The 20494-nt window shown below is 38.5% G+C and overlaps 2 protein-coding genes and 1 long non-coding RNA gene across 3 annotated transcripts; 2 read left to right on the top strand and 1 right to left on the bottom strand.

Annotated features, from left to right (window-relative positions):
* Positions 1-3121: 3121 nt before the first annotated feature.
* LOC148252795 (uncharacterized) lies at positions 3122-11275 on the bottom strand. The gene is made up of 3 exons (XR_015813869.1): positions 11092-11275; positions 8320-9493; positions 3122-3343 (listed from the first exon to the last, which is right to left on the bottom strand). It is a non-coding gene; the product is annotated as an uncharacterized LOC148252795 (long non-coding RNA).
* Positions 11276-13309: 2034 nt separating this feature from the next.
* On the top strand, positions 13310-15289 carry LOC110822880 (glycerol-3-phosphate acyltransferase RAM2-like). The gene is made up of 2 exons (XM_022053115.2): positions 13310-14205; positions 14310-15289. Exons 1-2 carry the CDS (start codon positions 13594-13596, stop codon positions 15204-15206), a joined length of 1509 nt encoding a protein of 502 aa, XP_021908807.1. The 5' UTR covers positions 13310-13593; the 3' UTR covers positions 15207-15289.
* A 109-nt stretch (positions 15290-15398) lies between these two features.
* On the top strand, positions 15399-20476 carry LOC110822832 (Vps51/Vps67 family (components of vesicular transport) protein). Its single transcript, XM_022053053.2, has 8 exons — positions 15399-16238; positions 16492-16589; positions 16814-17843; positions 18148-18666; positions 19033-19221; positions 19328-19464; positions 19919-20128; positions 20254-20476. Exons 1-7 carry the CDS (start codon positions 16080-16082, stop codon positions 20076-20078), a joined length of 2292 nt encoding a protein of 763 aa, XP_021908745.2. The 5' UTR covers positions 15399-16079; the 3' UTR covers positions 20079-20128; positions 20254-20476.
* Positions 20477-20494: the final 18 nt, after the last annotated feature.

The raw sequence follows: 20494 nt of genomic DNA, 5'->3' as shown, positions 1-20494 counted from the left end.
GCCAAACAGACAACATACAGTATCAGTTTTTCAGTCATTCAACCCATAATTAATAAAAACGTAGTATATGCACACAAATCTGTAAAATGAACACATCAAACCCCATAATGCATTTAAAGCTGTAAAACAGTGTAAAACAGGCCAAATAACAGTAAATCATCAATCACACTAGACTCGGGCTCCATTAGCAACCTTAAGCAATTTCACACATGCGTTAATTCAAGAAATACCGTTTTATCATTTTGAACTTTAATACCGTGATAGGAAATAGGGTGAGGGGTCCTTACTTGTTTTCGAGATCCGAATACGATTCACAGTGCGCCTGCAGGCCTTCCCTAATTTTCCCTGAATTTTTCCCGGGGAACTGAAACACACTAACAATACCTGCACGTGTTCCAAAAAAAATCCAAATTAGGCCCAGGGCCCCTTTCGGACCAAATCGCAACTCCGGCACGGCGGCTCCGCCGTGCTCCGGCGACGGCACCGCCGCTGGCGGCGGCGAGTCGCCTCGGGTTGACTGTTTTCGGCCGTTTTCGGCCGAATTCGGCCACACTCGCATTGGTCCTTGTCAGAAAACAGCCCTAGGGCCCTCGGGGGGCCAAAAATCACGGAAAAAACGGAGCTTACCGGCGGCGGCGCTCTCGGGTGCAGCGGCTCTCCGGCGAGGTTCGTGTTTTGGTGATTCGGCTCCGGTCAACCTGTAGAGAAAAGAATGGTGATCACGGTGATATAAAAATTGCATCGAACGGAGGCCGGGAAGGGCCTCGTCGGAGGCAAAAACCGAGAGGGGGCGCGGCGGCGCCGCTGGGCTTCGGCCGCGTATTCCGGCCGTTTGGCCGGGATTTCGGTTTCGATTTGGCCATAGGAGGAATCAGTGCGGAAAAACGAGTCGGGGGTATGAAATTTACCTCGATCGGCGGTCGGAAATTTCCCCGGTGCGGCGGCGAGTGGCGGCGGGTGGCGGCGGTCGGCCTCTGGTTCGTCTTCTCCGGCGAGCGGCTGGCGGCTAGGGTTTGTGGTCTGGTGTGGGGGTTCTATTTATAACCCCTTGCCTTTTGATCACAGCCGTTCATTTTGTTTTAATCTGGGCCGTTCGTTTTTGATTGAATCTGGGCCGTCCGTGCGATTGAATCTGGGCCGTCCGATCGCGTGATTGATCTGGGCCGTCGGATCGCACCCACGCGGATCGCCAACGTGGCTCCTTTCGGAGTGACGCGATCTTGCCACGTGGCAGGCACTGGTTGGCCGGGACTGCTGACGTGGCTGCTGACGCGGCTGCTGACGTGGCCCCCCTTTTTTTTTTTTTTTTTTTTTTTTTTTTTTTTTTTTTTTTCTTCCCCTCCTCCTTTCCGGGTGCTACAATATCTAAATGGCATTTTGATGGGAAAATTTTAATATACACATATCTAATTTAAACCTAACATTATACCATAATTGCCCAACAATATACATACATACATACATATATATATATATATCAAAATTTAATCATCACAATTTAATAAATCTTGAGTTACTCCTTTTTTTTTTTGTTTGGTTTGACAATCAGTTTTTCTCCATCCCAGAATGGAACTGTGTTGATTGCGACTGAAGAAATTTGGAGGTTTCTGAGAAATGTTAGAGGTGGACCAGGCTGTAGATTTGGATGGTGGGCGAATATATAGTAATTAATTTATTTTGAATTTGATTACATCTCTAATTCTACACATGCCTAACAATATTCTATAGGTGTACCAATTTAACAATTTTCGAATAATAATATTCATTGATTATTATTTTGATTTATAAAGAATTTGCAATATCATGTGACTCAAAAGTATAGTTTAATAATTCACCAAGTTATCTGTATTTGCTCAATCTTATGTTGCATTCTATTATTTGTTTTTTTATTTTTGTTGTGGACATTGATTTTGGGTATAATTTATTTGACAAATAATGAGATTTGAATTAAGATGAAAATTTATATTCGGTTCAAAGTTTAATTATGTAAAATATAAATGAAATTGTGATTAAAAAATTAAAAAATAGTTTTATGATTTTAAAAATTTAATATCTAATTTAAATAAGTATTTTTGTAATTTTATAATTGACTGTTAAACGTATAAATTTAAATATTTCATGTGGTTGATTCAATTGAATATTAAATATATAAAATTTAATTATTATTTTTTTATAACAAGCATTTAAAATTTATAAGGTAAAATAAGAATTAGAGAACCATCATCCAGACACAAGTGAATGTATTTATTTGAATTATTTTAATACAATTATATGTTATATAAGCAAGAGGAAATTATGTACTTGCAAATTATATTAATGCATAATAGGATTTGAATATTATTTCCTTGGGCCTCCACGCGGATTATTTTAGAAGAGACCAAAAATTCTGAAGCCCAGAGTTTGCTGATTGGCCTCCCACCTTCTTTATTTCATATATTTTATTATATTATATCTTGTTTTTTTTAAAATAAAAAATAAAAAATGGATACACAAATTTAAAATATCAGAATTAGATACTCTTAATTATTAAATATATAAAATTTTTAACTAAAATTTATATATTTGGTGTATTTCTATAATTATAAATTTTAATTGTCAAAAAAATATTATTATTTATACATTATAAGTGCAGTATTTATTTTTATTTAAAAATTTATATATTTTATTAATTATATTGTATTTATATATCAATAATAACATCCAAACATAAATCTTCATAAAAAGAGATGGAAACACTATAATCAAACTTATGAATACTCAATCTTATTTGACTGCGTCTGCCAAGTTATAAACTTACTTCCCCAACTATTTAGTTATATATATATACATATATATATATAGGCATGTATATAATATATATAGAGGGCATAACAGCTCACTCCTGTATAGCGGATTATGTTATGTCTGCGCATCAAAATTCTAATGTTAGTATTAACTAGTTTTTTTATATGTTTACAGATAATATATAAGAGTTTGATAGTCATTTCATATAATTTTCATAGAATTTCTCTTATTTTTATACAATAACTTCCTCATTTTAGTAAGTTATATATGACAAACCACTTTTATGTTTTACGGAATTAGGATAACATATCCCACTATTCTGTATCGATGCACCATATCGAATAAAATTCAACCAACTCTATTAAAATTCTTGTCATAAGGTATACAACATTAAGCAAAAATCAATCCAACAAATACAAATGAACACATGAAAGTCAACTATCATTTTAACACAGTTGATTGTAACATTTCATCTCAATTTTAATACTATTATTCTATCTTCCGTAAGTATGGAGTCCCATGGCTAAGTATTCCAGTTTCAATTCCTGCTGCACTACATCTGAAAATGAAAGTAATGAGTATACATAACTCAATAAAAACAATTTAGAATTTAAAACTAAAGTATGATAATTAGTTAAATTCATTTCCCAACATTTTATTCTACACTCCGTTTCTCTTCCTTCTTACTCATTACACCTCCTCCCAACCCATGCTTCCCTCATGCTCATACTCATTCCCATTTGCTACCTACTATCTCTAATACTCTGCTTTCCTCGTCCCTAGCAACTGGCCGGCACAACCCGACTCCCCTCTTACTCTAACCTAATCCTCAACCATGGGCCTTATCGACTCTTAGATATAGAACACAAAATCCACCCAACACATTCGGCAATACCGCCACACCAAATACCATAACAACCCAAACAACCAACTGCCCTCACGAGTACAACTCTCCACATGACCATATTCAACCATATCATTCCTATTTCCCATATTCAAACCACCCAATTCACACCGCACCTCTTTGTGCAAATAACGACCCTTGAAGGCCACCCACGCACACTTGTGCCGTATCCACTGTCTCACCACAATAGTAGACGCCCTCATCCAAACACATATCAACCCCTTAAGGGCTACACTCACACAGCCGAGCCTCTTCACTCTACTAGCACCTCCACACACCAGCCCCTGCTTTATTCCAACCACATCCTGACCACTAAGTGGCCGCACACGCAGACGTGTCGTTTCACCCTATTGGCACCTTGCGTACCAACAAACATCCAGGCACACACCAACCACATAGTGGCCACATAACACACAGACACATACGTGCTGTCTCACCACATTAGCACACTAAAGTCCTTAAGTATCGGCCAAAGGCCTCCCAAACACACGCACTTGAATAAGTAAATGCCAGTCAACAGGTGGCCACATTCTTGTCCATCTCCCTCACTTTTCGGTTTGCTTAGTTCCGTTCATTCCTAGCCGGTCTTCTCTCCCCACTCAGCCTAGCCGACTCTAACTCTAACCTTCTTTAATCCTCCCCCTTATGTGCTCACTAGAATCCCTAAATATCGGTCTGCTAGAACCCCCTTTTCCCCTATAGTTCAACGAATGTATCACCTTCTTCCCCCGTTTACTATTCCTGGACACAACTCTACCTCAAATCACTTCCTTAATCCGTATTCCCTACATTTGTAACCATTGGTTAACCTGCAATACATAAATTCAAGATACATTGCCACAATACAATTTTAAACTCCAAATTCTTTTTACCTCTTGCTTCTATAGTCCTCTATCTCACTAAATCTACCGCGACCTCACCTCTTCCAAAAACTTTTAATCAATCGCCTCCGATCATTCACCTCTCGCAATCGTCACCCTCTTTCTCTCCCTCTATCTCTGTTTTCCTTTTTTTTCCCCTTCTTTCCCTCTTTTCTGTCCTCTCTCTGTCCAACATCCTTTTTATACCCCATCACTTCACATCCTAACCGTTGATTATACCCATCTCATCCCAACCATCCATCCCACTCTGTTACGTATCTATTACAATATCTCCCTCTCCCTCCCTCTTTAAAGAAATTTGGTCTCTCAAATTTTATTATACTACATTTCCTGAAAAAAGTTACAGATAGTTAGTTCTCATCTCGTCCTCCTATTCTCAAGTTGCCTCCCCGAGTGATGTTGTTATAACACTTTCACCATTAATATTGTTCTACTTCTCAATTTTCTCTCTTGCCTTTTTCATAATATACAATAGTTTTTCTCTATACATCAAGTCTCTCTCCAATGATAACAACTTATGATGTATAATATGCGATAAGTCAAGTTGATACTTTCACAATATTAAAACGTGAAACACATCATGCATCACCACATACCTCAGGGGAAGTGTTATTCGGTAGGCCGCTACACCCACTCTTTCCAGAATCTTAAAAGACTCGACAAAACAAGAACTCAGTTTTTCCTTCTTTTCGAATCTCAACAAACCCTTCATGGGTGACACCTTCATAAATACATGATCACCCACCTCAAACACCAGATCCCTTCTTCTATTATCCGTGTACCCCTTCTCTCTACTCTGAGCTGCTTGCAAGTTCTTTCTTATTACTGATATCTTAGCAATCGTCTCTTCCACTAGCTCTGGACCTAACAACTGTCTTTCCCCTTCGTCCCAATAAACCAACAACCTGTAGGGTCTACCATAAAGAGCCTCATAGGGGGGTCATCCCAAGACTAGTATGATAACTATTATTGTAAGCGAACTCTATCAATGGTTACATCTCTTCCCTATTCTTTCTCACATCCAAAACACATGCTCGTAATATATCTTCTAATACCTGTATAGTTCTTTCGGATTGTCCATCTATCTAGGGATGAAAAGCAGTGCTAAAGTTCAATTTCGTGCCCATGGGTGATTGTAAACTTCTCCAGAATTTTGAAGTGAACCTGGAGTCCCTATTTGAGACAATGGAGACAAGAATTCCATGCAGTCTAACTATTTCCCTCACATATAGCCTAACAAGATGATCCACCCGAGTCTGAAATCTTCATAGCAAAAAAAATATGAGGATTTGGTAAGCCTATCCACAATCACCCAAATACTATCCTAATTCATGTGGTTCTTTGATAAACCTATCATAAAATCTATTGAAATGTGCTCCCACTTCCACTCCAGTATAGGTAATGGTTGTAATAACCCCCTAGATTTCTGATGTTCCGCATTTACATATTGACAAATCAAACATCTTGACACATATTCAACAATATCCCGTCTCATCCCATGCCACCAGTAATGCTTCTGCAGATCTCTATACATTTTGGTACTCTCTGAATGCATAACAAACTTTGTGTTGTGTGCTTCCTTGAAAATTTCTTTCCCTAAGTTCCTGTCGTTGAACACATACATCATGCCCCTATATCTGAGCACTCCATTCCCAGATAAGCAAAAATCAGTTGAATTCCCTTGCTTCACCCCCTCCTTGATCAATTGTAAACTGACATCGGCCATCTAACACTTTTTAATTTTCTGAATCAGAGTCGACTGAGTTCTCAAACTGGCCATATGCTTACCCTGTTGTGATCCCTGAATTTGCACCATTTGCATGGGCCCCCGTAATTCCAATTCAGTCACCATTAAATGGCTCAGTATCCTAGTACTCTTACAGCTGAGAACATTGACTACTATATTTTCCCTTCCTCGATGATAGCGGACTCGACAGTCAAAGTCTTTCAACAAATCAATCCATCGCCTTTACCGCATATTGAGCTCTCGCTGTGTGAACAACTACTGTAAACTCTTATGATCAGTATAAACATCAAAGGTCTCCCCATATAGTTAGTGCTACCACAACTTCAGGACATATATCACTGTCGCCAATTCCAAATCGTGTGTGGGATAATTTTTTTTATGTACCTTTAGTTATCTAGATCCATACGCAATTACATTCGCATGCTACATCAATACACACCCCAAACCCAAACAAGAAGCATCACTGTAGACCGCCTAGCCCCCACTTCCTGATGGGAGGGTTAATATTGAAGCAGTAGTGAGATTCCGTTTGAGCCGACCAAAACTGTTCTCACAATTTTTATTCCATTCAAATTTTGTACCCTTCTTCGTTAATCTAGTGAGTGGGATTGTTATGCTCGAAAACTCTTTTACAAACCGGTGATAATACCCTGCTAATCCTAGGAAACTTCTAACCACAGTTATAGTGCTTGGTCTATTCCATTTTATTACTGCTTCTACCTTTGCCGAATCTACTAAAATTCCCTTTCTTGATACTATAATGCCCCAATAAAGATATATGATCTAACCAGAATTCACACTTACTAAACTTGGCATATAACTTGACCTTTCACAGTATTGTTAATACACTCTTCAGATGTTCTGCATGTTCCTCTGAATCTTTAGAGTATACCAGTATGAAAACAATTACATACCAGTCTAAGAGAGGTCGAAACACCCAATTCATCAAATCTATGAACACTGCAGGGGCATTTGTTAGTTCAAAAGGCATAACAAGGAATTCATAATGTCCATACCGGGTGCAAAAAGTCATTTTTACAATATCCTCTGCCCTGATCTTCAATTAGTGATACTCGGACCGTAGGTCTATTTTTGAGAATACCTGCGCTCCCATAATTAATCAAAGAGGTCATCTATCCTCGAAAGTGGGTATTTATTCTTTATTGTTACTTAATTCAAATCTCTGTAGTCAATGCATATTCGCATAGTTCAATTCTTTTTCTTTACAAACAATACGGGTGCGCCCCATGGCAATACACTTAGCCTTATGAATTTCTTATCTAATAATTTTTGTAGTTGTTTACTCAGTTCTAATCTAGCCATCCGGTGTAGGGCTTTAGAGATGGGTTGAGTACCGAGTTACAATTCTATAGTACATTCGACTTCTCAATCCACCGATAATCCCGAAAGATCGTCCAAAAATACATTAAGAAAGTCTCAGACCACTGGTATCTCCTGAAGTGTGGCTTTTTACTCCCAATCCCTATCAAACATACTCATTAGGACTTTGTTGTATAATCTATGTAATTCAAAAGATTACACGTTATTTATAATCCGTGAGTAACGAACATAAATTTAATGAAGACCAATACTAAGCAACCATTTTATTATATTCCAGTAACAAATCACATGAGCATGCCTTCCTCCCCCCCCTCCCTTTTGAAGTTCCTCATTAGGGACTTCAAAAGTAACTTTCTTATGGAAGCAATCCACATCGGCATGGTGTGCAATTAGTTAATCTATCATCAATATTACATCAAAATCCCTAATATCTAACAAAATTAAGTCCATTTGTAGCTCTTTTCCCGCTATTTCTACCTTACATGACCTATACACTACATCAGTGTACATGATGCCACTAGTTGACGTAGATACCATGAGCATGCCCACTAGCTTCATTGGCTCTACCTTCAGTCTAGATACAAACCTATACGAGGTGAATGAATGTGTTGTCCCTAGATCAATTAGAACTTTAACAAGAAAGTTTAATATATAAAGTGTACCTTGAATAACCTCTGAAGTGGCCTCTGCATCCTATGCCGTTAGAGCGAACACTCAACTTGGAACCATTGATATGTTATGCTCCCTGGGCATGGGACAGTCCCGTACTAAATGTTGTGTATTGCCACATCTATAACATCTCCGACCAGAATCTGGGCATGGTTTATCCTCATGACTTCTGCCACAACGCGTACACACTGCATTCTTTGGTTGTATCTAATGTGTTGGGGTTAAATCCTGTACTATCCTCTGTATCTTCTCCATTTGAATGGAGGGTGGTGGTACTCGCTTATAATTGAGGGGTCCTTTACCATACTCCATCTGCTCTCTGTAGAGAGTTTCTACCAACTATGCTTTCATTAGTATCGCTTGATAAGTAGATAAGGTGAACACTGCCACTTGGTGATACAACTCTGGCCTCAGTCTTTTCTCAGATCTTCTGGCCTTCTTCAATTCATTCATCATAACTTCTGGAGTAAAACGACTCAATTTTATGTACTTCTCCGCATATTCTGCCACTAACAACCTCCCTTGATGCAACTATGCAAATTCAATATCTTTCACTTGCCTAAGAAAGTCTGAAAAATACTCATTATTGAAAGCCTCTAAGAATACTTCCCAAGTCACTAGAGGGATTAAGACCCATTTTTTTTAGATTCCACCAACATTCAGCGAATTCTTTTAACATGAAAGCGGCTAGCTGTACTTTTTGTTCGGTTGTTACCTCTATTACATCAAATAACTTCTCAGTTTCCTTGATCTAATCCCCTACAACTAGTGGGTCGAAACCTCCATTGAATGCAGGGGGATTCAATCTTCGATATTTCTCAATATTACTTGTATCCACCCCCTTGGCCAATACTCTGGTGTACCTAAAAAGATGGCTCTGGCCGTAATTCTCTCTCCTTAATCATTATGGCCAGACTCTCCACTATTCTACACAACCAATTGAAGTCATCCTGATGGCCAGGGGGCTGTCTCATCAGCGGTATCTGAGATGGTCTAGGATGAGTGGTGGGTGGCATTGTTGGGAATGGGGCGGCTCTTGAAAGGCGGAGAGTAGCACCTACTGGAAGGACGGAGGCCCATAAGACACCGTCAGTACCCCCTGAGGGACTGGTGTCGATCCCTGTCAGGGTCGGCCCCTACCCTTTTTCAACGCCTCTCCTTGTCCACCTGCATTGTAACGCCTTATATTAGTTTTCTTTTCCTTGATCCATAAGGATGTTATAATCTACTAAATGAATCTTCGTTCCTAGAATGATGCTATGATACCAACTGTGACAAACCACTTTTCTGTCTTACGAAATTAGGATAACAGTATCATATATCAACGCATTGTATCGAAAAAAATTTAACCAACTCTATTAAAATTCTTGTTATAAGGTAGACGCATTTCTTTACAAGATATACAACATTAAACCAAAATTAATCCAACGAATACAAATAAACACATGAAATTCAATTATCATTTTAGCACAGCTAATTGTAATATTTCATCTCAATTTCAATATTACTATTCTATCTCTTTTAAGTATGGAGTCCCGTGACTAAGCATTTCGGTTCTGATTCCTATTGTACTGCATCTGAAAATGAAGGTAATGAGTATACATAACCCAATAAGAACAATTTAGAATTTAAAACTAAAGTATGACAATTAGTTAAACTCCTTTCCCAACATTTTATTCCACACTCCGTTTTCCTTCCTTCCTACTCATTACAACTCCTCTCTGCCCATGCTTCCCTCATGCTCATACTCATTCCTATTTGCTACCTACCAACTCTAATACTTTGTTTTCCTCGTCCCCTGCGACTAGCTGGCACAGCCCGGCTCTCAACCATGGGCCCAATCGACTCCTAGATACAGAACACAAAATCCACCCAACACATTCGACAATACCGTCACACCAAATACCATAACGACCCAAACAACCAACAGCCCTCACGAGTACAACCTCTCAACATGACCAGACTCAATCATATCCTTCCTATTTCCCATATTCAAACCACCCAATTCACACTGCAAGTCTTTGTGCAAATAACGGCCCTTGAAGGCCACCCACGCACACCTGTGCCACATCCACTGTCTCACCACAACAGTAAACGCCCTCACCCAAACACATATCGACCCCTTAAGGGCCACACTCACATAGCCGAGCCTCTTCACTCTACTGGCACCTCCATGCACCATCACCTGTTTTATTCCAACCACATCCCGACCACTGAGTGGCCACACATGCAAACGTGCCGTTTCACCCTATCGGCACCTTGCGCATCAGTAAACGCCCAGGCACACACCAACCACAAAGTGGCCACATAACACATACACATAGACGTGCCGTCTCACCATATCGGCACACCAAAGTCCCTAAGTATCAGCCAAAGGCCTCCCAAACACACACACCTGAACAAGTAAGTGCCTTCTTGTCCGTTCTTGTCCGTCTCCTGCACCTTTCGGTTTGCTCAGTTCTGTTCGTTCCTAGCCAGTCTTCTCTCCCCACTTAGCCTAGCAGACTTTAACTCTAACCTTCTCTAATCCTCCCCCTTATGTGCTCACCAAAATCCCTAAGTATCGGCCTGCTAGAACCCCACTTTCCCCTACGGTTCAACGAATGTATCACCTTCTTCCCCCGTTTACTATTTTCGAACACAACTCCACCTCAAATCATTTCCTTAATCCGTATTCCCTACATCTGTAACCATTGGTTAACCTGCAATACATAAATTCAAGATACATTGCCACAATACAGTTTTGAACTCTAAATTCTTCTTACCTCTTGCTTCCACACTCCTCTATCTCACCAAATCTACCGCGACCTCACCTCTTCCAGAAACATCCGATAAATTGCACCTTCGATCACTCGCCTCTCGCAATCGTCTCCCTCTCTCTCTCCTACACTCTCTGTTTTCCTTTTTTCCCTTCTTTCCCTCTTTTCTTTCTTCTCTCTGCCCTACACACTTTTTATATCCCACCCAACTTCACATCCTAACCATTGATTATACCCATCCCATCCCAACCGTCCATCCCACTCCCTTACATATCTATTACATTATATAACAAGTATACTGTCTAAAAGTTCTTAATGAAGGTTCCTATACCTGGCATCGCACCCAAATTAATTGCGTGGTGAGATAAAATTAGAGTTTAAAAATACTAAGGTGGCAGGTTCTTATATAATTTTTGGTCAACTTGTTGGTGCATAAAAGTATGTTTCTAGCCACGCTTTGGGTGATTCTTTAATAGATCTGATAACCCTTCAAGCAAGTTTTATAATAGCAATAAAATCATGTCCTGGTTCATTTAGGATCGAGAAATATCACCATGTTGAAGTTTAGGGGTTTGATCATTTTAATTTGGAAAATTTTTTGAATTTAAAAATAAACTTTACTATCAGGGATTGTAATTTATCCTCGATCTTTCTGAATGAATTAAAAATTGAAATTTTAAAATATTTTTTTAAAATTATACTTATTATTATAGAGAACGTGTTTAATTTTTAAGGTTTTAAAATCTTCAAAAAATTACATAAATTATTTTCTAACATTCTCTTAATATTTCAAATGGAGGTGACACTATGATATACATTTTGTTATAAAATTTATTTTTTTATTTGGTTAAGTTAAATTTAAAAATATTATTTTAAAAAAAATTTTGACACACCCATAAGAATTGAGTTGATAACCCTTCAAGAATCCGGCATAGGATGTTAGTTGTACAACATCAATCAGTATGAATTTAGACTTGTTTTGATAAATAAAACGATCTATGTGATTTTAGGTGATAGTTTAATGTAGTTAGAGTGTTTCTTTTAATTGAGTTTGAATTGCTAGTGACGTGAGTAATTTATACTCTGTATTAGTGTTTTAAGCTTTAAATAATATATAGATATATATATTATAATTTATAAGTTCAAAATCCTATTATTGTACATACAAATAATGTAAATTTGAGAACTTAAAACTCTTTTCATGTAATATATGTATATTTTTAATTTATTAGATTTCATTTCAAGAAATAAAATTATGAATTAATGTACTTCCTAAAATGTAATTATTTTGGGAGTTTAACTAACTATAATTTTGAGAATTATTATTATTTTATGTAAGTTTGAAAAATGTAAGATGGTAATATCATTGTGTTTTTATGTCATACAGAAATTAGTATAGAGATTTCAAATTATTTTGAACAAGTGATACAAACTCATAATAATTAATTATATTCTCTTGATATTATTTTATGATATTATAATCATGTCAAATGGGTTAAATATTACACATTATAATTCTATCAAAGAATGAGAAGGAAAAGGTTAAACATTGACTATGCTAACGTGTTTATGTTATAAGAGTCGGTTCAGAGATCATGCTAATGATGATAAAATATCATGTTAACTTATATCATGGAGGTTAAGTATGGTTTTAGTTTATTTCAGGAATTAATTTTTTTTTTTTTTTTGTATATAAAATATGTATTTTGTTAAATTTTGAATATAAAAATATATATGAGATATATATATATATTTAAATTAAAATTTTATTGGAAATTTTGTAGAAAAGTGTGAATTGAGAATTAGAAAAAATTATTTGTCAAATTAGATGTATTATTTTTCCTTACATGATAACAACTAATTATAAAACGTAAAATTCATACATATAGGAAATTTTGGTTAAAGTTAGTATGATTAATGAAGCTCATATATTTATGAGAGTTTTTCATAAATATGCGATGTTGTTGTATTTAAATCTCGAGAATGGGAGGTTATAGTATACTCCGCGTTAGTACAATGTATAATGTGTACGTACGTATACAGGCTATGAGAGCCTTAATGTTGGGAAGTTAAGTAGATTTTACTTTTCAATATAACACTATAATAGAATGGTCATGCATGCGCACGTAAGCTACGAAAGAGACACGGGAAAGTAGTTTTTTATATAAATTGAGAGCAAACAAAAGATGGCGATGCAAACGAAGGCAATAAACTAGTTACGTATTCCAAATTTAATTTGTTTCTCAGCAGAAAAACAAGAATGGCAAACCCTCGGTTATTTCATAATCAAACTTTCAGTTTCTGTCAATTTCAATTTTGGAAATTCCGGCGCCAGCCAATCTTGTCATTGTTCTCACAGCCATCATAAACCAAACTCATCATCTCTTTATCAACTATCATTTCTATATATACCCTGCATCAAACCATATCGACACCATATACAATATATATATATATATATATCTTTTCTTCTTCTTCTTCTTCGTTTTTGTTGACCATCAGCCTGCCATGGCTATCAACACCTTTCCTACTGTAGAAAACTGTGCGTCGATAGGGAGAGAAAAGGACACAGTGGTTGCCGACATGGATGGGACCTTGCTTAGAGGCCGCAGCTCTTTCCCTTACTTTGCGCTCGTGGCTTTTGAAGTTGGTGGCGTCTTGAGGCTCTTCTTCCTGCTCTTGGTCTCCCCATTTGCCGGCCTTATCTACTACTTCATCTCGGAGTCTGCCGGCATCCAAGTTCTCATCTTTGCAACTTTCGTTGGCATGAAGGTGAGTGACATCAAGTCGGTGGCTCGAGCAGTGCTGCCCAAGTTTTACTCGGCCGATCTTCACCCGGAGACATGGCGGGTGTTTTCTTCTTGCGGGAAACGGTGCGTGCTGACGGCCAATCCAGGAGTGATGGTGGAGCCGTTCTTGAGAGATTTCTTGGGAGCTGATATGGTGTTGGGGACTGAGATTGGGACGTTTAAGGGAAGAGCAACAGGGTTTGTTGGCGGGCGTGGCGTGCTGGTGGGGAAGAACAAAGCGGAAGCTCTTACAGAAGCTTTTGGAAAAACGAAGCCTGATATTGGGCTTGGAGATAGGCGTACTGATCTTCCTTTCATGGCAAATTGCAAGGTCTCCATCCACCCATCACTAAATTTTTTCCCTTAAAATTTCCCATATTTTAATAATTAATTATTATAAAATTTCCACACTAATAAATAACAAAATTATTGCAGGAGAGTTACATTGTGCCAAGGAAGCCAGAGATGAAGGCAGTGACAATTGACAAGCTCCCAAAGCCAGTAATTTTCCACGACGGCCGTCTCGTGCAAAAACCAACGCCCATCATGGCTCTCCTCACCATTCTCTGGATCCCCATTGGCTTTCCGTTAGCTTGCTTGCGCATTGCCGCCGGTGCTCTCCTCCCCATGCCCTTAGTCTATTACGCCTTCCGGGCACTCGGCGTTCGTGTCACCGTCAAGGGAAATCCTCCTCCTCCGGCCAAAAAATCCACCGGTCAATCTGGGGTTCTTTTCATTTGCTCCCACAGAACCCTACTCGACCCAATCTTCCTCTCCACAGCCCTCGGCCGCCCTATCCCTGCAGTCACCTACTCCGTCTCTCGACTCTCCGAAATCATCTCTCCCATCAAGACCGTGCGGCTGAGTCGAGACCGAGCCAAGGACGCGTCCATGATCAAGAAACTGCTCGAAGAAGGCGATCTAGCCATATGCCCAGAAGGCACCACTTGCCGTGAACCCTTTCTTCTTAGGTTTTCCGCATTGTTCGCTGAGTTAACAGACCAGCTGGTGCCGGTGGCTATGGTAAACCGCATGACCATGTTTCATGGAACCACGGCGAGAGGATGGAAAGGGATGGACCCGTTTTACTTCTTCATGAACCCAAGTCCGGCCTATGAAGTCACCTTCTTGAACAAGTTGCCGGTCGAATTGACGTGCAGTTCCGGCAAGTCTAGCCACGAGGTGGCCAATTATATACAGAGGACGATCGCTGCAACTCTTTCGTATGAGTGCACCAGCTTCACTAGGAAAGATAAGTACAGAGCGCTCGCCGGCAACGACGGCACGGTGGTTGACAAGTCTAAAATGGGCAATAAAGTTATGGGCTGCTAATTTAGAAAGTTTGAGTTATTCTGCTTCGATTTACGGTCATCTGTATTGTGCTTTAATTACAGTAAAAGCTCTTTTACCATGAATTATTTTTCATAATCTAATTCCTGCTGCAGAAACAAAGCTTAATTAAGAAATTTGTTTAATCTTATTTAAAGTTCACACTTAATAGGATTTAGTAAAAGATAATTATAAAAGTTGAGTATACGAAATTTTGATATGAAATCAGTTATTAGAAATTTCTCTTTGAGGGTCTAAATTTGATATGATGATGCTTATTAACATTTTAAAAAGTGATAATAACTTTTTCATATTCTAATTTCCTTATATACTCAATTTATTTAATTGCTCTTTTGACATTTCTCTTAAAACTAAATAACAATTGCTTAATTTAGTTTTAACAATCAACATTTTTAATAAAAATTTATGAAAACCATATATTTTAATAATTAAGTATTACTTGTTTTTAATAAAAATATATGCCAAATAGTATATTTAGAAATATAAACAATATTTAATTATTGAAATTAGTAATATGTCGAGGTGGTTTTGCCACGTCAGCTTAGCGCGCAACATATCATGACCCGTACATATTGGCAACGAACCAAGCGAGGCGTATGTGTTGTCAATGGCTCACCAGAGCCAATTTTGCCGCCTTTCTCTCCCAATTCAACCCCCCTCCATTTTTTTTTCCATTTTGTCTCTTCCTCCCTTCTCCTTCTCCTTCTTCTTCTTCTTCTTCTTCTTCTCTTGTTGGGCTATTTTTTATTGGTTTCGAATTCTTTTGGTTGGAGGTTTTCTGTTGCTAACTCTGGATTTTCATATTTATATCTTCTTCGGGGAAAGAACACTTTGTAACAGTGCTTTGCTAAAAAGATGGAAGCTAGATCAAGAATCTCAATGTCGTCGAGTATTGGGGACTCGGCAGAGCTGGAAGGCAATCTCACTCTCAACGATCGCTTGAAAGCTTTCAAAAGTTCCAACTTCGATCCTGATGCCTATCTCACCTCCAAATGCCAGCATATGAATGAGAAGGTCTCTCTCTCTCTCTCTCCCTCTCTCCCTCAAATGCACACAGACACATAAGAGAAAAGTGCTTTCTTATGTAGGTATTTGTTTCGCATAAATCGAAAGCTTCTTCAATTTGTAGGAGTTTAAACCTGTTAATTTCTGATTTCTGGATTAATAGGTCACCCAAATGTAACTGCTGGGTTTTGGTCATGGCATAGCAGACGCAGGATGTATAAGAGCGTAATCACTGATCATGCATGCTCTGCATTGTTGACAGGAGATAAGGCATTTGTGCTCTTACCTTGTCGAATTAAAGAAGGCATCTGCAGAGGAGATGCGTAGAAGTGTTTATGCTAATTATGGAGCCTTCATTCGGTGAGCATATATATGTCAAAACACACACAAACACATGTCCGTTTGCATTTAGGAATGAGAACTGGTGATCGTTAGGAGCTCATACAAGTATTTTATAAAATTTCAAATAATAGATTTAGTAGTTCCAAAGAGTTAATTACCACGGCAGGATCATGGTGATTTATCACTTATTATAAGCGTATCTATCTGCTATCATTGTGATCATAGTGATTTTCATGTTGCAGCACATCCAAAGAGATTTCGGATCTAGAGGGGCAGATACTTTCCATGAGGAATCTCTTGTCTGCTCAAGCAGCTCTTGTTCATGGTTTGGTTGATGGTGCTCTCATCACTTCCTTGTGTGCTGCTGCTGAAGATGCTACGAAAGAGGACACATCTGACGCTGAAAATGGAGAACTTTCCAAGATTGAGAATTGGCTTGCAGAGTTTTTGGACAACCTGGAAGTTTTGATGGCTGAAAAGAGAGTGAATGAAGCCATGGCTGCATTAGATGAAGGACAGAATATAGCAGATGAGGCAAATGGGAGACACACTTTGAGTCCAAGCGCACTTCTTTCACTACAGACTGCTATCACAGAACAGAGACAGAAGCTAGCTGATCAACTTGCAGAGACCATTTGCCAACCGTCTACACATGCTGTTGAGCTCCGTTCGACTGTTTTAGCCTTGAAAGCCCTTGGGGACGGTCCCCGTGCCCATTCCCTGCTACTTAATTCTCACCAGCAGAAACTGCAACGCAATATGCAAAGCCTTCGCTCTTCATATACCTCGTATGGAGGAGTATTTACGGCTGCTCTTTCTCAGCTTGTTTTCTCAACCATTGCGCAAGCAGCTAGTGATTCCTTGGCAGTGTTTGGTGAGGAGCCTGCTTTTTCATCTGAGCTTGTGTCTTGGGCTGTGAAACAGTGCGAGACATTTGCTCTTATTGTGAAGAGGAACACTTTAGCCTCATCAGCAGCATCAGGTGTTCTACGAGATACGAGTGAATGTCTGCAGATATGCATGGGCCATTGTTCTTTGCTGGAAGCTCGTGGCTTGGCCCTTTCTCCTGTTTTGCTGAGACTCTTTAGGCCTTATATCGAACAGGCGGTGAATGCCAACTTGAGAAGAATTGAACAAAGCTGCTCTGCTCTAGCAGTCACAGATGACTGGTCGCTCGCTTATTCGCCAACCAGTTCACGTCATTCATCTTCTATGATTACGTCACTGCCGAAGCTTTCTATCAGTGCCAACAGGTTCAGTTTAATGGTTCAGGTAATTTAATTTTGTTTCCCTCTGTGTGATATACTTTTTAATATCATTAACAAGCATGTGCATCTTTACATGGCTACTATTTCTTTCTTGAATAGGCATTAAAATCAACATAGTAGTTGATAGTTTCTGTATGGTATATTCAAAGCTAAAAGGCTGGTCACATGTTTCATCTGGTGCTAGGCAACATTGATCATTGAGTAATATGAAAAATAACCATTCATGCTCCTTAGAATCCAATTGGTTTCTTATTTGGTTGTATGTTAGGAAATATCTAACTTCCCATTAGGATTACTTCTGAGTTCAGGAGTTTTTAGAGGACATAGGGCCCCTTGATGAGAGCCTTCAGTTGGGTGGAGTGGCATTAGAAGGTGTTTTGCAAGTATTCAACTCGTATGTCAATCTGTTGATAAATGCATTGCCAGGATCAGTGGAGAATGAAGAGAGCTTAGAAGGCTCTGGACATAAAATTGTTAAGATGGCAGAAACTGAAGCACAACAAGTAGCTTTGCTGTCTAATTCATTGTTATTAGCAGATGAGTTCCTCCCTCGAGCCGCACTGAAGCTTTTCAACGCCAATCAGTCTAGTAGGTCTGATGAGTCCCTCAGAGGAGGTTCGGATAGACACAGCCGTCTAACTGAACAAAGAGAATGGAAGAAGAGGCTTCAGCGCTCAGTGGATCGCCTGCGAGATACCTTTTGTAGGCAGCATGCTTTGGATCTCATCTTTACAGAAGAAGGGGACATTCGTCTAAGTGCAGACATTTACATTTCCATGGATGAGACAACTGAAGAACCAGAATGGTTTCCCTCTCCAATTTTTCAGGTAATAGCTTACATTGCAGTTGATGACTTGGTATACAAATATTAAATGTTTGTTACGTTTATCAAGTTGATGCCAGTGGCATACATAGACAACAGAATGTCTATGAAATTTTCTTTTTCTTTTTTTGAAATATAGAATGTCCATAAATTATACCATGAGGAAGTTTATCAGTTCTTTGAATATCGTCAGCATGCTGCTCAAAACTGCAACATGAAAGGATCATGAAGTAATTCTCATGAATAATTATTGTTTCATAATTTAATTCCTTCAACATGAAGGAGCAAGAACATTTTCCATCATCTGCCCCATACTCTGCGTAGCATATTTGTGTTTTTATAACGTGTCATCAACTCCATCTTTCCTCAGGAACTTTTTACCAACTTGACACGGATGGCAGGCATTGTGACTGATATGTTTGTGGGTAGGGAAAGATTTGCTACTATTCTGTTAATGCGACTCACAGAGACTGTGATTCTGTGGATCTCTGATGATCAAAGTTTTTGGGAAGAGATCGAAGCAGGAACAAGACCTCTTGGTTCCCTTGGTCTGCAACAGGTATAATTTAAATCAAGAGGAAGAAAAAGAAGAGAAAAATCTTGTTTACTGGAAAGTATCATCATTGATGAATTAAATTTTTTTTTTGTAATAATTTGATTTTCAGTTTTATTTGGACATGGAGTTTGTGATGATCTTCTCATCCCAAGGCCGGTATTTATCTCGTCATCTGCATCAAGTTATCAAAGACATTATAGCTAGGGCCATTGATGCAGTTGCTGCTACTGGACTAGATCCATACAGGTAATGCTAGAGTTGTTTTATTTCTCCTGGATACTTTTAAGTTAAAAAATTAGTTTTTATTATAATGTGAAGTAAAAGTAAGAAGGTTATTGGTAGGGATTATCAGTGTAGCCCTGGACCTGATAATAAAGACAAGGTTTGTTGTGTGAGAACAGTAAGAAGTATTGGTGTAAGAAGCGTAAAATGGACTGGTCCTTAATCGTAAAAAGGTGCGATTGCTTTATGTGATGGTTGCTAAGTATCTTTCATTCATTAAGGTATAAATTCTCACACATTACCCAGCAGAAGAGAAACCAAAACTTAATCAGAATCAATTCCCAAACTAGAGAGCATGTTTATATACCAAGCACCTTCAAAAGTGACTGTTCAATTTTTGTTGAACCCATTTATTCCTTCTTTTATTGTCAAGAAATATGCCATTGATAACTCTAGCTAAGTAACTTTGTTTTAGCAGTGTACTGCCAGAGGATGATTGGTTCGTTGAAGTTGCTCAGATTGCGATAAAGATGTTAACCGGGAAAGCCAATTTTGGAATAGAGCGAGATGCTACAAGTCCAACTGCATCTACATCTGCAAGATCTGTTTCTTCAGCAAAATCTTATGGCAGTAACTAGAGTTCTGGATTTTGTCTCTACAAACACATAAAGGACTCCAGCGGCTACTGGTACAGTCTAAATATTGCTTTCTTTAGGCAAATCAACTGGTTTTCAGCTTTTTTGTTTTCTTTTTAAAGAACATTGTCTTTTGTGTGCTGGAAGGGAGACTGACTGGGATTTCTTGCATGTGCAGTGCCCTGAAGCTCAATGAAATTGAGGGCTAAAGCTGATCAATGAAACTGAGAACTAAAGAACTTGTACTCTTTACAACTAGATGACCAAGACGATTATGGGCTTCAAACATTTGTAAATCTTATGGGAAAAGTTTCTTGCAAATAGCAGATGCTTATGAATCTAAAATTAAAAGTTTCTTGCAAATTTGAAATTTTCAGTTTAATTTTAGCATGTTCCACTCACTAATTTAAGTGATTTCA

This window comes from Carica papaya, chromosome 8 (genome assembly GCF_054855325.1).
Source record: "Carica papaya isolate Zhongbai chromosome 8, ASM5485532v1, whole genome shotgun sequence".
Classification (NCBI taxonomy): domain Eukaryota; kingdom Viridiplantae; phylum Streptophyta; class Magnoliopsida; order Brassicales; family Caricaceae; genus Carica; species Carica papaya.
This window is presented reverse-complemented; position numbering and strand designations above follow the sequence as displayed.